Genomic DNA, 14,066 nt, shown 5'->3' with positions numbered 1-14,066 from the left:
CCCACACTACATTCATTTATGAAACTAGCAGTGTGACTTCTTCAATGGAAACATGATTAGCTCTCATGCCTACTTGCAAAATAAACTACAAATCAATACCATATGTTTATTTGTGAAAAAATAATGACATTGGAAATAATATTTAACATACCTTCTCAACTCTCTCAAAATTATATGATCGCATCTGAAAAAGATAAAAGTCAATTACATATTTGAAAAGCTAAAATTCCTTATATAATTAGCAGGCTAAAATAACTTTTTAAATAAAACTTATATTGTTTCATTACATACAAACCATTATATATATGCCAACAGCCAATTATCTTGTTCCTGGCAGTGAGTTTTGTATCATCCAAACCTCAGCAAATCCTAGTTATGTAAATAATATAGGTCTGATTGCATTGTCCTGTTGGTTCCAATAGAGGTTACCTCCATTCATATGGCATAGATATGCAACCTCAACTGCAATAACCAACTAATTTTAAGGTTGGCGATATGTTGTCAAATTATGAGTATTTTCCTTTGTGGAATGTGATGAGGTTATATAGAGTTGGTGGAAGGTTGTTGCAAGCAGTGAAAAGTTTCTACAAAGGTAGTAAAGCATGTGTTAGGATAGGAAATGAAGTGAGCGATTGGTTTCCAGTGAGAGTGGGGCTGAGATAGGGATGTGTGATGTCACTGTGGTTGTTTAACTTGCATGTTGATGGAGTGGTGAAAGAGGTAAATGCTCGAGTGCTTGGACGAGAATTAAAACTGGTAGACGAGAATGACCATGTTGTTTGCGGATGATACTGTACTGGTTGCAGACGCGGAAAAAAAGCTTGGCCGATTAGTGACAGAATTTGGAAGGGTATGAGAGAAGGAAGTTGAGAGTTAATGTGGGTAAGAGTAAGGTTATGAGATGTACGAGAAGGGAAGGTGGTGCAAGGTTGAATGTCATGTTGAATGGAGAATTACTTGAGGAGGTGGATCAGTTTAAGTACTTGGGGTCTGTTGTTGCAGCAAATGGTGGAGTGGAAGCAGTTGTACGTCAAGAGTGAATGAAGGGTGCAAAGTGTTGAGGGCAGTTAAGTGAGTAGTAAAAAATAGAGGGTTGGGCATGAATGTAAAGAGAGTTCTATATGAGAAAGTGATTGTACCAACTGTGATGTATGGATCGGAGTTGTGGGGAATGAAAGTGACGGAGAGACAGAAATTGAATGTGTTTGAGATGAAGTGTCTAAGGAGTATGGCTGGTGTATCTCGAGTAGATAAGGTTAGGAATAAAGTGGTGAGGATGAGAACGGGTGTAAGAAATGAGTTAGCAGCTAGAGTGGATATGAATGTGTTGAGGTGGTTTGGCCATGTTGTCTGTCCTCACTTTTCAAAGGAAAAGGCAACCCGTTTGGTTGATGTGTTCGACAGTAAGAGGAGCAATGAGAAACTTGATCTTCCTTATTTGTTTCCCTGAGGCTAAACTATCTAGTTTAGTTTTTTTTTTATCTCGTACGGTCTCTTCTTCGCTGCCTTCACCTCCTCGACCAAGGTAAAGCTACTTTAGATTTCGTGAGCTTTAGTGCATCTAAAAACTGATCCAGCAATGTGTCCTTGCACTAGGTTGGGATCTGATCAGGTTTTCCCAGGTTGTTGACATTCCTGATGCATGCAAGCACCTGCAAAAAGATACGGTCCGAGTCTTTTTGTTCTAGAGGAGAAATTTTTGGGTTGGCGGAAGCCGGCAGTGCTCCATCCGAATGTTCCAAACCGTCATCAAATGGTTTTTCCTCCTCCGAGCTAGCACCCATAGCAGCCCAGGGAGGGTAGAGGTTGTTATTGTAGCTTTTTTCCTCTGAAGAGTGGGCTCTTGGGGGTTGACCGCTGTGGCCCGGTCTTACGGGAGCAGACAGGATCGATGAGCGTTCCCCTTGAGACTGACATTCATCCATGGAACGTCAGTTCTTGGGTAAAGTCTTTGAGTCCTTCCTCTCTATTGGACGAGCACCAAATTCGTCCAGAAGGGAAGAGTCCTCCTTCCTGGTAGCTTTAATGGGTTCTGAACCTTTGGAAGTGTCTGGAGGAGGTGGATCCTTCGCTGCGGAGACAGATGATCCTTCTCGGCACGCTTCTATAGGCGAAAGCCTATAGTTTTACGTCAATGAGATCTCTCTAGATCCCCTATAGTTTTACGTCAATGAGATCTCTCTAGATCCCCTACTCATACATTCTCTTCTTTTCTTAGTTATGATCGGAATCACCTCCAATCTCTCCCACGCAGGATCTTGGTTGTTAGGATCCATGGACTTGAGGTAATCCTCATACCTCGAAGACCTCTGAGGGTTGGAAGGAGGAGGTGGTGGTGGTTTTCTAGCCAAGCTAGATCGCCTAGGGTTCGCAGGGACGTTGCTCCCTAGCGAGGATTCCAATGGGATATTCGGTATCCTTGGAGGAGAAACCTTGGGTGGGGGGTTAGCTGGAACACCAACTGCCTGCCTTACTGCTTATGCAAGGCCCTTGAACCAAGCAGTATCCTGTGTTTCCTGGCCTTATAAGGTGCACCATGGAAAGGGAGAGGACAAGTAGACCTAGAATCATGCTGGAAGTCCTGCTCCTATTGCTCCTTTCCTCGTCGCTCGGGTAGGGCGAATGCTACTTCTGTACGCTGATGGTTAGAGAACTGTCGGCGCTCATTAACCTGAGCGCCTTGATCAATCCTCACTGTGGGAGACCAATCCTCCTGTGCATGATAGCGAAGTGAGGGATGGGCATACGCACTAGTATGAGTACTCTTACCTGACATCTCAGGTCGAGATGAAAGTTTGCAAGGTGAGTCGGAAACGTACGCTAGTTTGCACAACTTTCCCAACTCTATCAGGTGGTTGTTCTACCTGTGTGTACTTTTGTCCTTGCGAGGTGATTGTCCATGATTGCGAGAAGAGAGTTGGTGAAACGCACTAGCCTGCCCGTCTTCCTCAACTCGTACTGAGACTACGTGTGTCTGCTCGCAATAGCTGTACATACGTTGACCTCTCAGAGCTTCAAGCTCAGTATGCGTAGTCAGGTTAGGACTCTCATTTTCCCCAGCATAGGGGTCTAAGATATGCCAAGTTCTTACACTTGCAACCAGGAGCCTCGCCCTCAAAGGGGTTACCATGATGATCAGACTAAAGTGAATAAGCTCTCCTTCACTCCTCGTTTGGAGGTAAGGTATGTATTTTGTCTTTTCAGGTTAGACAGGACTGCACGCTCCCTTACGAGAGCGCCCAAGTCTCCTGTAGGGGAGGGGAAAGCTTTTTTCCTTTCCCCGAAGGACGAGGGAGAACAGGGAGCTGAGCCCTTGTGTGCCAGTAGCGAGGCAGGTTCTAACTCTGGCAAGTTAGTACCCTTGGGCGCGGTTTTGTGAGAGACGGGTCTAGCATAGCGCCTAGTGCTTTGCTGTGGCACGATGACAAAGAGGGGGAAGAGATGGTAACCGCCTCCCATCATCATCCTCGAGCTCTGAAAAGCCGTGCTCCGTTGAACTAGAACATGGCATAGACGAGTCTAACACTAGGCAAACACCCCATGGGGGAGACAACTCAGGAGAACGTGTCTCCCGCAAGTGGGAAGGTTGATAAACTCTTTTTCCTCCTGACAGTGTGTTTCCTTGCAGGCAAGGAGCCTGACGCACAGGTGGCAAAGGTTTGTCCTCCCTCAGAAGGGTAGACTGCCAAACTCCTGGACTCCAGGCTCCACTTTTTTTCCTCCATACGGGTGAACTCAGCCAGAGGATCAACTCTATGCACAGCCTCTGGAACACAGCTGAGGCTAGTTCCTGAGATCGTGCGATCTCTCGACAAGACACTCTGAGGAGTGCTTGTCCTCAACTGCTCATTCTCACCCACCAGAACAGGGCGAACATTAGGGTGAGCAGAAGACGAAGCCTAATCGTTAGTGTGCACGCACACCCAACCGTAAGACTTCTTGCAGCTTTTCCTTGGACGGAAGACCCATCAGCCTCAAGGAAGGCCACAACAGTTGAACCGCATCATCTGACAGATCCCCACACAGAGGCGTCTGATGCTGCCTCACTAGGGACACAATGGCGGGAGCCGACACGAAGGGTTGTTTCAGTGTTACTTGTGCCCCAGTCATACTCGACCGGCACCAAGAAGAAGCCGTTTGAGCAGTCAGAATGGAGAGATTGTGATGAGGGAAAAAACCGGCGAGCCTTCTTCCCTTTCGAGGCTGACCTTGAGAAGGAAGAATCTCTTTTAGCCTTCTTTTTCTCGCCACTTACCAAATCTCAGCCACTGGGAGGGCGACCATTCCCTACATTCAGCACAAGGAGACTCCTGCATGCAAGTGTGACCTCGATACGCAGGGCAAAGACCGTGAAGATCGGTCTCCTTCACCGACGTGAAGGTGCCATACAAATTGTTATCCTTACGGAAACTCACACCTGTAAAAGAAAAAGATATAAAAAATTTGACTTTAGGGCAGTTTAGGAAATTTTATTTAATTTTAGAGTGAGACACGTCTGCACCCTACCAAGCCGAATTAAAAAGTGACAGTTAGTCGCTAGTGCTGATGTGAGTGGGGCTAGCCTGCCGTGCTTCTCCCCTGTTAACGAATGTTGGGTAGTTACACCCAGACAAAAAGCTTATTGGCTAGTTTCATCTTCGCCAAAATGAACACTCCATAGTAAAGAGATGAAGGCTTGTATTTTTGCACAGGAACAAATAGATATTTTAAGGTATCAAGTAATTCTTAATTTCAATTTAAATAAAGTACAGTAGTGTTTTGCTCTTACCTCCTGTTCAATGTACATCTTCCAAAATTTTCCAGTCGTTGGGAAAGTAGTCACTAAACGTTCAAATATAGGCCGAGCTGTTTCTACAGATCTGTTTTGCGCATCCCGGATAATCAAACTCCATGCTTCCATGTCATGAGAGTTTGACTCTGTTGTTGCCCATGCCCGGCGTAACTTTTCCGTCCCAAATTCCTGAAAATCATGGTTATTTATCAATTTTAGTTTAGGGTAAGGAACTCTTTCAGTTTAAATAATGACATCACAGTAAACTTACATATAAATAATTCAATGACAAAATCTTAAATCTAAGAATTTGTATGTTTCCAAACTAAAGTACATAAACCCGAGTCTTTTAATAGAAGTGTGAATTCTGCATAGCTGGATAAGGCCTGTTAAAACGGAGAGATCAACTAGGAAAAGGAAGATGCTCTCGCGGATGGGAAAGGCGGCCAACGTTTGTTGCCGCCATCAGCAATCCTTTGAGCAAGCAGGAAGATTTCTGTATAGTGGCTGGTGGAGGAACTACTCCCTCAGCAGGGGAATGGATGAATCCCTCTCTTTGCTGGAAGAATTCTCCGAAGGGGAGACAAGCAAGTCTTTTCTGCAGACAGGAAAGACACAATCAACATCAGCTGCCATAGTTGGTGGCTCTCCCCACAACAGAAAGAAGAGTTCCTACACCTAGAGGTGATCCTCTTGGCCATACTTTCAGTTTCCCATCCCTGAGTTCTAGCCCCAGATGAAGGTCGACATAGAGCATTGTATGTGAAACGAGCCGGAGCTCAAACTGAGCTCCTCTCAAAGGGGGGTGGTACCTCTTTCCCATAGGAAGGTTGCCCTCATCTCTGAGAGGTTTAAGAGGCAGTCCCATTCGGGCTCTGACCACAGCCCAGAGGGCGAGTGGAACATCGTGGCCCCCCCCTCTTTTCTTTGATACATCTGGAGGGAGAAATCAATTCGAGGAAGAACCGAGGAGATTGACTCCCTGGATGACATTCTCATCTGGCAACCTCCTTATCATGACTATCTCTTGCTCACATCTCATAGAGAATCAGATCAAAGGAAGATACCCTGTGCCGAAGGACCTGGGATCTGGCTGTTCCTGAAGAGGTTGGATTCAACAGAGACTGATGCTGTCTTTTCGAATTTGCGTAAGTTTCTGCAGACTTATGACCATGTATATGTATATCCTCTGCATTGAATGTGACAGTCGGATCCCTTCTGAAAAGGAGTACAATTTAACCATAAAAGAAACACTTTCTGGTACAACTCAGGAACATAAATGGTGATCTACCCTTAAATCTGCACTCTTTGGTGTAGATGCATCAGTTCCTCCTTTACTTAAACCAGATGGCTCAGTCACTCACTGTCCAAAGGAAAAGGCAACCCTTTTGGCTGATGTTTTTGACAGTAAACAGAGTAATGAAAAACTTGAACTTTCTCATTCCTGTTTTCCTGAGGCTAAACTAACTAGTTTAGCTTTTCGATCTCGTGAGATTAAAGCTCTGTTGGTGGACCTTGATGCTTATGGAGGTGTAGACCCAAATGGTATTTTTCCTTTGTTTTTTATAAAGACAGCAGATTTCTTAGCTCCAAAGTTATCTGTTATTTTGCGCAAGTTAGCAAGAAGAGGAGCTTTTAGCACTTGCTGGAGAATTGGTAATGTTACTCCTCTATGTAAATGTGTTTGTGGTAGCTCAAGTCCCACTGATTACCGCCCTATTTCCATAACTCCCATATTATCTAAAGTTTTTGAACGTCTTCTGGCAAAACGTTTTAATAGGTTTGCTGAAGATAATCATCTACTCCCTAGTTTGCAATTTGGTTTTCGTAAAGGCCTTGGAGCATGTGATGCCCTTCTTACAATCTCCAATGCTGTACAGAAATCCATTGATTGTGGTCAGGAAATTCGTATGATTGGCCTTGATTTTAGTGCTGCCTTTGACCGTGTTAATCATGAGGTCCTTGTTTTCAAACTGAAACAGTTGGGAGTGGGTGGGTCGTTTCTTAGCATTATTATTGATTTTTTAAGTAATAGATCTCAGAATTGTTGTTGATGGGCACCATAGTGAGTATAGGAATGTGATATCCAGTGTTCCATAGGGTAGTGTTCTTGGCCCATTACTTTTCATACTATATACACATGACATGTGGTTTGGCCTAGAAAACAAGCTTGTTCCATATGCAGATGATGCTACTCTCTTTGCATCAATTCCATCCCCTGAATGTAGATCTGGGGTTGGTGAATCCCTTAATAGAGATTTAGCTAGAATTAGTGCATGGTGCAAATTATGGGGTATGAAGTTGAATCCTAACAAAACTCAAAGTATGATTGTAAGTAGGTCAAGGACGGTGGCTCCTCAACATCCGGATCTCAGTATTGATAATGTTTCTTTAAATTTGTATGACTCTTTCAAAATTTTAGGTGTGATTCTCGACAGCACATTTACTTTTGAGAAACATATAAGGTCTGTGTCTTCTTCAATTGCTGATTCTCATCTTAATTTGTTGGACAGAAACTTACGATCTATCAAATTTCTTATTCCTGATCTAGATATCAATCTTTGGCACCGTCATTCAATTAGTTCATTATGCATGTTGCATAAGATTTTTCATAACTCTGACCATCCTTTACATTCAGATCTCCCAGGACAATTCTATCCTGTTCGTAATACTAGGCAGGCAGTTAATTCTAATAGCCAGGCCTTCTCCATCATGAGGCTCAATACTACGCAGTACTCTAGAAGTTTTATTCCAGCTGTTACCAAGTTGTGGAATGATCTTCCTAATCGGGTAGTTGAATCAGTAGAACTTCAAAAGTTCAAAGTTGGAGCAAATGCTTTTTTGTTGACCAGGCGGACATGAGTCTTTTTATAGTTTATTTATGACATATTTGTTTTTGATGTTGTTTATAGTTTATATGTGACATGTCTGTTTTGACGTTGTTACTTTTTTTAGAACGATTTATTGTTAATTTGTTCTCTTCATTTATTTATTTCCTTATTTCCTTTCCTCACTGGGCTATTTTTCCCTGTTGGAGCCCCTGGGCTTATAGCATCTTGCTTTTCCAACTAGGGTTGTAGCTTGGATAGTAATAATAAAAATAATAATAATATTCCAATCCTCAGGTCGTGGTAAACTTGAGATGTCTCGGAGGAACTCGAGGCTGTTTAGAGCAGCCAGTCATCCGAAGTCTTCGTAAACGAGGCCGATCATGAAGGGGAAGGTAAACCTTAGGATAGAAACTCTTGTGACAACCCTCAGTGCTTGGCTAAATTGAAGCACCATTTCCTGACATGACAGACTGAAGATGGATGTCCTGAAAAGGGGGAGCTAGGAGTATTAGTCCTAGTGGTCGATCCTGTAAGGGAAGCCATGGGCTAACTGTTGTATGATCGCAAGCCTTACCTTCATATGATAGGGTTTGAATATCAAACTCATTCCACAAGGAGAGGCTAAGCCGGAAACTTCTGTAAGAGGTGACCAAAAAAACTTGGCAGTATCCTGACGAACCATGTCTTTCCTCGAGACCTGATGTTCCGATCGCGAGGATAAAGAGAGCGCGCTTCCCACCTCCTAAAGGAGGATGGAAGAGACAAGAGAGTATCTCTTGCATTAAATGTGAACTCTCAGTCCTTGGTAAAAAAAACATGAGCCGAGTATTTCGAGCTCATACGAAGGGTTTTACCTTTGCTGAAAAGCCTTGCTCTAGTACGAGAAAGAAAGATGACAAATTCGTAGATAATTTGTATTTTTCCTAACGATACAAACCTAGCTATTTATATGGGGTGATAACTTCGGCGCAGCCGATGGCGAGCCATCAAGTTTCAACGAGGGTTTCCTACCCCACCGCTAGTTAGCGCGGGAGGGGGGGGGGGGGGGGTTAGCTACCCCTCCCCCTCACACACACCGGAAAATACTTCACTTTACTTAGAGGTAGGACTTATCTTGGGGGACAGGGCTGGCGGGCACATAACTGTAAATAGCTAGGGTTGTATCGTTAGGAAAAATACAAATTATCTACGAATTTGTCATTTGTTCCATAACTGAATACAAACAACGCTATTTACATGGGGTGACTTAACCCTTAGGAAGGGTGGTAAGTCCCGGCCATACTGGCTTTGGCTTGCCCCTGGATTCCAAATTAAAGTGATCAAATATTCGGACAATAGGGAATCCCTGCTCCTCGCTGGCGGTTGTGAAACTGCCGCGGCCTACATAAGGTGTGCGCGAAGGTGAAAAGTGACTTGTCCCAGGCAGTTGCCCTGGAGTCCCTCAGAAGGAAAACCAGGCTAGGACTCTCCCAATACCACCTCGTCAGGGTATGGGGACATGACAGTATTACACATAATACTAGGAACACAAGGAAGCATGGTCTACCGGCAGTGGTTTGAGGTCAGCTGTGCAGAGAACCCAGGATCCTGCTTTCTCCATGGGAGGAGAGGATGAAGAAAAGAATAAGGGCCAGACAGATCTTTTCATTCATGCAGACTAACACCAGGTAACAATGCCCTCAACCTTCTGCTACTTGTCCATCAAGGAGCTTGAGGTTTAGACCAGCTGTTGTGAAGACACCACAGGGCCGATAGAAACGTATCGAGCCTCCTGTGGGTCATGTCTTGCAAGTAAAGGTCTGAGAAGAAGGTCTGAGACTTCAACATCCCCGCTTGCAGGACCTGCGTCACTGAAAGATGCTCCATGAAAGGCAGGAACTATCCAAGCCCCTGACATCATGGGCCCTAGGGCGATGCGACGGAGAAGGGTCAGGACCCAAGGCAGGGTGTAGCACCCTGCGAATCGAGGCCGAGATGGTACTCCTGGAGACCCTTCTCCCCGTCACCCAGGACCCACGAACGAGACTTGGACCTGGAGACGAACTGCAGCTGTTCTCTGAAGACACCAGCTCGGACCCTCTGCCGGCAAGGTAGGAGATGGTCTGAGAAATCTGTTACAGGGCGGAGACTCGAGCCCCGGAAGGAGTCGAAGCGGGTCCGGCACTCCCGGATTCTGAGTCTCGGCAACAAACCTCAGGGACGAACCTGAAGTTGTCTCCCCCTAACCCCCTGAATGGGCGAAGTCGTAAGAGACCATGTGACTCGCTTGGCTGAAGATAGGCTAGCAGGAACACTGTCTACCCAGAAAGGAGGTGGTCTGGGGACTACGTAGTGGTTCGTCAGGGGGGTGTCTCTTAAGAGACTCGAGGACTCGAACCACGTTCCAAGGAGGAGGTCTCACCTTCGACTGAGGGTAGGAGAGGACAAGACCTCTCATGCGAGGGAAGAGTTCCAGCAGGGAGAAATGTTAGTCCCTAGAGCCCGGAGGCAGGACTCACGGCTGAGGGATAGCCCGACACAGTCGAAACTGAAAAGGCACATTTATCCCGCAATCCCACAAGGGGCTCAGCCATTGCTGGAGGCGGCATCGTGTGGAGGGATGCCCTCTCCCAGACACCGACCACAGAAACTCGCCCTATCGCCTGGGAGACTGCTGCGGAAAACTTGCCCAGGTGTCCAGGCCTCCTTTTCGCCACTTGTTGCGAAAGTCCTCTCTCTTCGAGGAGAAGCTGGACAGACTCCCGGAGGGAAGAGGAGCAAGCCACGGGGGCGACACATTGATGGTGTCCTACCGTTGCTGGAAGGTCTCCTACCAGAGGGCCTTGGGATCCGTGAATGGAAGCAGTACAGCGGGAGCTTGCAGCTCAGTGCTGTAGCGAACCGCCCCACCGAGGCAGGACTCGCAGGCTACTTGAGGATCCAAAGACCACTCGGAATGTGGTGTCCGTGACACAATGCTCAGACTGTAAGCGAGCACATTGCTTTGCCTGGAATCAAGCGAGCTGTCAAGAAGACCGAGGGGGACTCAGACCATCCAGGTATCTCTACCGCAGGATGGAATGGTCGTACCGAAAAGTACCTCCTTGTCTGGGCCAGAAAATCCTCACTGTGGTGTTGTTGACCCTCATAGCCACAGAGTAGTCCGCCAGGCTAGGTGGAGCTACTGGAGAACCCGAAACACGGTTTCCGCCTCTAGTAGGACTAGAGAAGATTCTTCCAGGTTCTGACCCCCGCCTGAGGACCCGTGCGTCAGACCGAGGGACCCCCCCATCTCTTTGACGCGTCCGAAAACAGCATCAAGTAGGGGGAAGGACGAGAAGGGCCACTCCCTCTTATAGGCCCTCGATATCTTCCCACCCCTACGGATTCGTCTGAACCAGAGTCCCCTAGGGGTCTCGGCGTCTGGGGAGACGACTCCCTTGTGCCCCAAGTCGCCACTGGAGAGAACTCAACCTGGGGCGACTGTGAAAACCAGACGGGCCAGAGAGGAGAGACGACCTTCTTCTGCCTCGGTACCATGACGTCTGAAGGAAAGACTACGGGAGATAGGAGCCTAAGACCAGGCTCGGTATACCAGACTCTGAGAGGGCTGCGGGGAGGACTCCTCGAGGACCACCATGACCTTCAGGGCTTGGTAAAGTCCGAGGAGCTTGTCCCGATGACGAAGAAGGGAAGCCTTCGAGTCTACCAGGATCGGGCAGCCACCCAGGAAGTATCGGAGAACTGTTGAGGTGCCGTGGAGAGGCCGAAGCACAGCCCTTGAACTGGTATACCCGCCTTCCGGGCGGACTCCAAAGTACTTCCTTGAAGATGGGTGAACCAGGACCAGGGGTACGAGTCCTACCGGACCAGTGTACCCATGAAGACTTGTGGTCTCACCGCAAAGCTGACCGTGTCTGCTGTTGCTAAGCTGAACGGAGATTGTTTGACAACCCTGTCCAGAGTTAAGAAGGGAAGGACGAGCTCGGAGAGCTGGCCCTCGGCCTAGTCTCTGACGCTCTCCATTCCCTGAGACCAGGGCAAGCTGCACTGGCGTAAGGGAGTCCTTGGGTGAGTAGACCTCAGTCCAGGACCGAATCCTTCCCTTACCGAAGAGGGATCTCTGAATCTGGGATCCCCTTGAGGTTTCACCTGAGGGTCAGAACCTGCGAGAACGCAAGTTCCGACCCCTGGAGCTCCTCCTCCTGATGAACTGGCAGCAAGGTCTCCTGTCCCCGGAAGCTCTTCCTGGGGAGACTCGTAGACATGCCCCAAGGGTCCAACTGAATCCTCCCGGATCCTTGCGGAAGACAGGGCCTTAGGATCCCTCCTAGGAGGGAAACAGGACCTCAGCGATAAAGGATGTAAGGCTTCCCCCCCCCCCCCCCCCCCGCACGATAGGACCCTCAGGAAGAGGAGGGGATTCTCCCTATGGAGTGAAGGGGGAGAGGACCGGGTCTTCCGACCCTCCTGGGGGTGGGCAAAGCTCATCCGCAGGGGAGGGGAGATGGAGTCTGAGGAGGGCTCATCGCCTGCGTAAGGACCCGCGAAGGGACAGGATAGTCCTTGGGGAAGATACTATGCCAGGGATTCCTCTCACCCCCTTAAGGGGAAGAGGAAGCTGCTACTAATTAGTGATCCTAGCCAGAAGGCACAGGCTCATCCCCTGCTTAAGTGCTCTGATGACGACATCTCACCAGGGATGCCAACCAATCTTCGCGCTGACAGGGAGTCCCTCTGGAGGGAAGAAGATCGTCCGATCCTCTGGAGGAGATGACACGTGAGGGTTCGACCGTGAAGGGAGAAGCAACCTTTGACCTGTCCGGAAAACCTCCCTCTCCTCCTGCGGGGAAGGGAAACGCGGAGGTGGCCTGACCGTCATAAGCCCTGATGTAACCAGGGCGCGGTCGTGTCGAAGAACGGTGCGCCGATCACGCTAACGATCGCGCGAGAAGCACAGTTCTGGGAGCGCGTGAATACGACATGCGTAGCAGAATAACCGTGCCCGCGTACCCGCGTGAGTGTGGGCCTCTCAGCGACCACGTGAACGATCCTCGCATCTCCGCGTGTAAGAAGATCGGTGGTGCTTGTGCGTGAAAGATCGAGGGCGAGGGGCACCATCCCACGCGCGAATCGATCTCGGCGAAAAAGATCGCCGGTGCTAGCGCCGTCGGCGATTGCATGTGGGAAACTATCCCACACGTGGAAGAATAACGCTGACGATCTTCGGTGCTTACGCGAGTACGAAAATCGTCGGCGCCTAAGATAGAAGATCGCCGGCGATTCGCGCGAGCCCGGAGGATCTTCGACGCTCACACATAAGCGAAGATTGTCAGAGTTCGTGCGCGAGAGAAGATAGTCGGCGATCACGAGCGGGAACCTCGGTGCCCGCACGCGAACGATCTACGATGATCGCGAGTGGAAAACAACGCGCGGACGATCCGTGCGATGATTGCGTGAACCTCCATGGTCGCGCGCGGAAAACCATCCCGCGGACGGAACGATCTTCGGTGCTCACGCGTACTGTGAAGACCGTTGGAGCTCGCGCGCCTAGCGCCTAATCCAAAGATCGACGGTGAAAGGCCGTTGACGATCGCGCGCGGATGGCCTCATTGCCGTGTGCGGGAAACTATCCCGCGCATAGAACAATCATCGGAGCTTAAGCGTACTAAGAAGATCATCGGCGCTTCCGCTTAGCGCCTGATTCGAAGATCGCCGCCTAACGGCCGTCGAGGCTAACGACCGTTGCCGGGTTGACGATCGCGAGCGGAAGGACCTTGAAGGTCGCGCGCGGGACTACCCTGCGCGCGGGCGAATTATCAACGCTTATGCGTTAGCGCGAACAGCGCGTTAGCAGGAATAGAAGATCGTTGGCTAACGATCATCGACGATCGCGCACGGGAACCCATCCCACGCGCGGGTGATCATTAACCCTTTTACCCCCAGGCTATTTGGAAATTTCCAACCCTTAACCCCCAGGGGGTTATTTTTTTCCCAGCACATTTTGGTGTATATTTTTTTTTTAAATTGCTCTAACAAGCCTTGATTTTTGTCATAGAGAGGTCATTTTTTTGCAAGGACGTACCGGTACGTCCATGGGGATAAAGGGATGGCTTTTGTGAAACGTACCAGTACGTCCTTTGGGGGTAAAAGGGTTAACACTTACGCGCTAGCGCAACCAGAAGATCGTCGGCGTTAGCATGCGTCCGAAGATCGTCGGCTAACGATCCTAGACGATCGCGAAACCGCGCGCAGGAAAGCATCCCGCGCGCGGGCAATCTATAGCATTTAAGCGATCCGCAACATTTTGGGGCGTAACGAGAGATCGTTGGCTAACGATCCTAGACGATCGCGAGATCGCGAGCGGGAAACCATCCCGCGCGCAGGCGATTATCAAGCGTTGGCGCGCATCAGAAGATCCTCGGCTAACGACCCTCGACGATCGCAAGATCGCGCGTGGGCGACCTACAGCATTTACGCGTTGG

General features: G+C 48.6%; 1 protein-coding gene across 1 annotated transcript in view; it reads right to left on the bottom strand.

Annotated features, from left to right (window-relative positions):
* su(f) (cleavage stimulation factor subunit su(f)) overlaps positions 1-4,958 on the bottom strand; it is a 209,464-nt gene extending 204,506 nt beyond the window's left edge. Inside the window, exons 1-2 of the mRNA XM_068378551.1 lie at positions 4,769-4,958; positions 152-184 (exon numbers count right to left, since the gene is read on the bottom strand). Coding sequence (XP_068234652.1) covers positions 152-184; positions 4,769-4,900 — 165 coding nt within the window. The 5' untranslated portion in view covers positions 4,901-4,958. The remainder of the gene's footprint in view (positions 1-151; positions 185-4,768) is intronic.
* Between the last annotated feature and the right edge of the window lie 9,108 nt (positions 4,959-14,066).

This window comes from Palaemon carinicauda, chromosome 8, assembly GCF_036898095.1.
Source record: "Palaemon carinicauda isolate YSFRI2023 chromosome 8, ASM3689809v2, whole genome shotgun sequence".
NCBI classification, from domain to species: Eukaryota; Metazoa; Arthropoda; class Malacostraca; order Decapoda; family Palaemonidae; genus Palaemon; species Palaemon carinicauda.
This window is presented reverse-complemented; position numbering and strand designations above follow the sequence as displayed.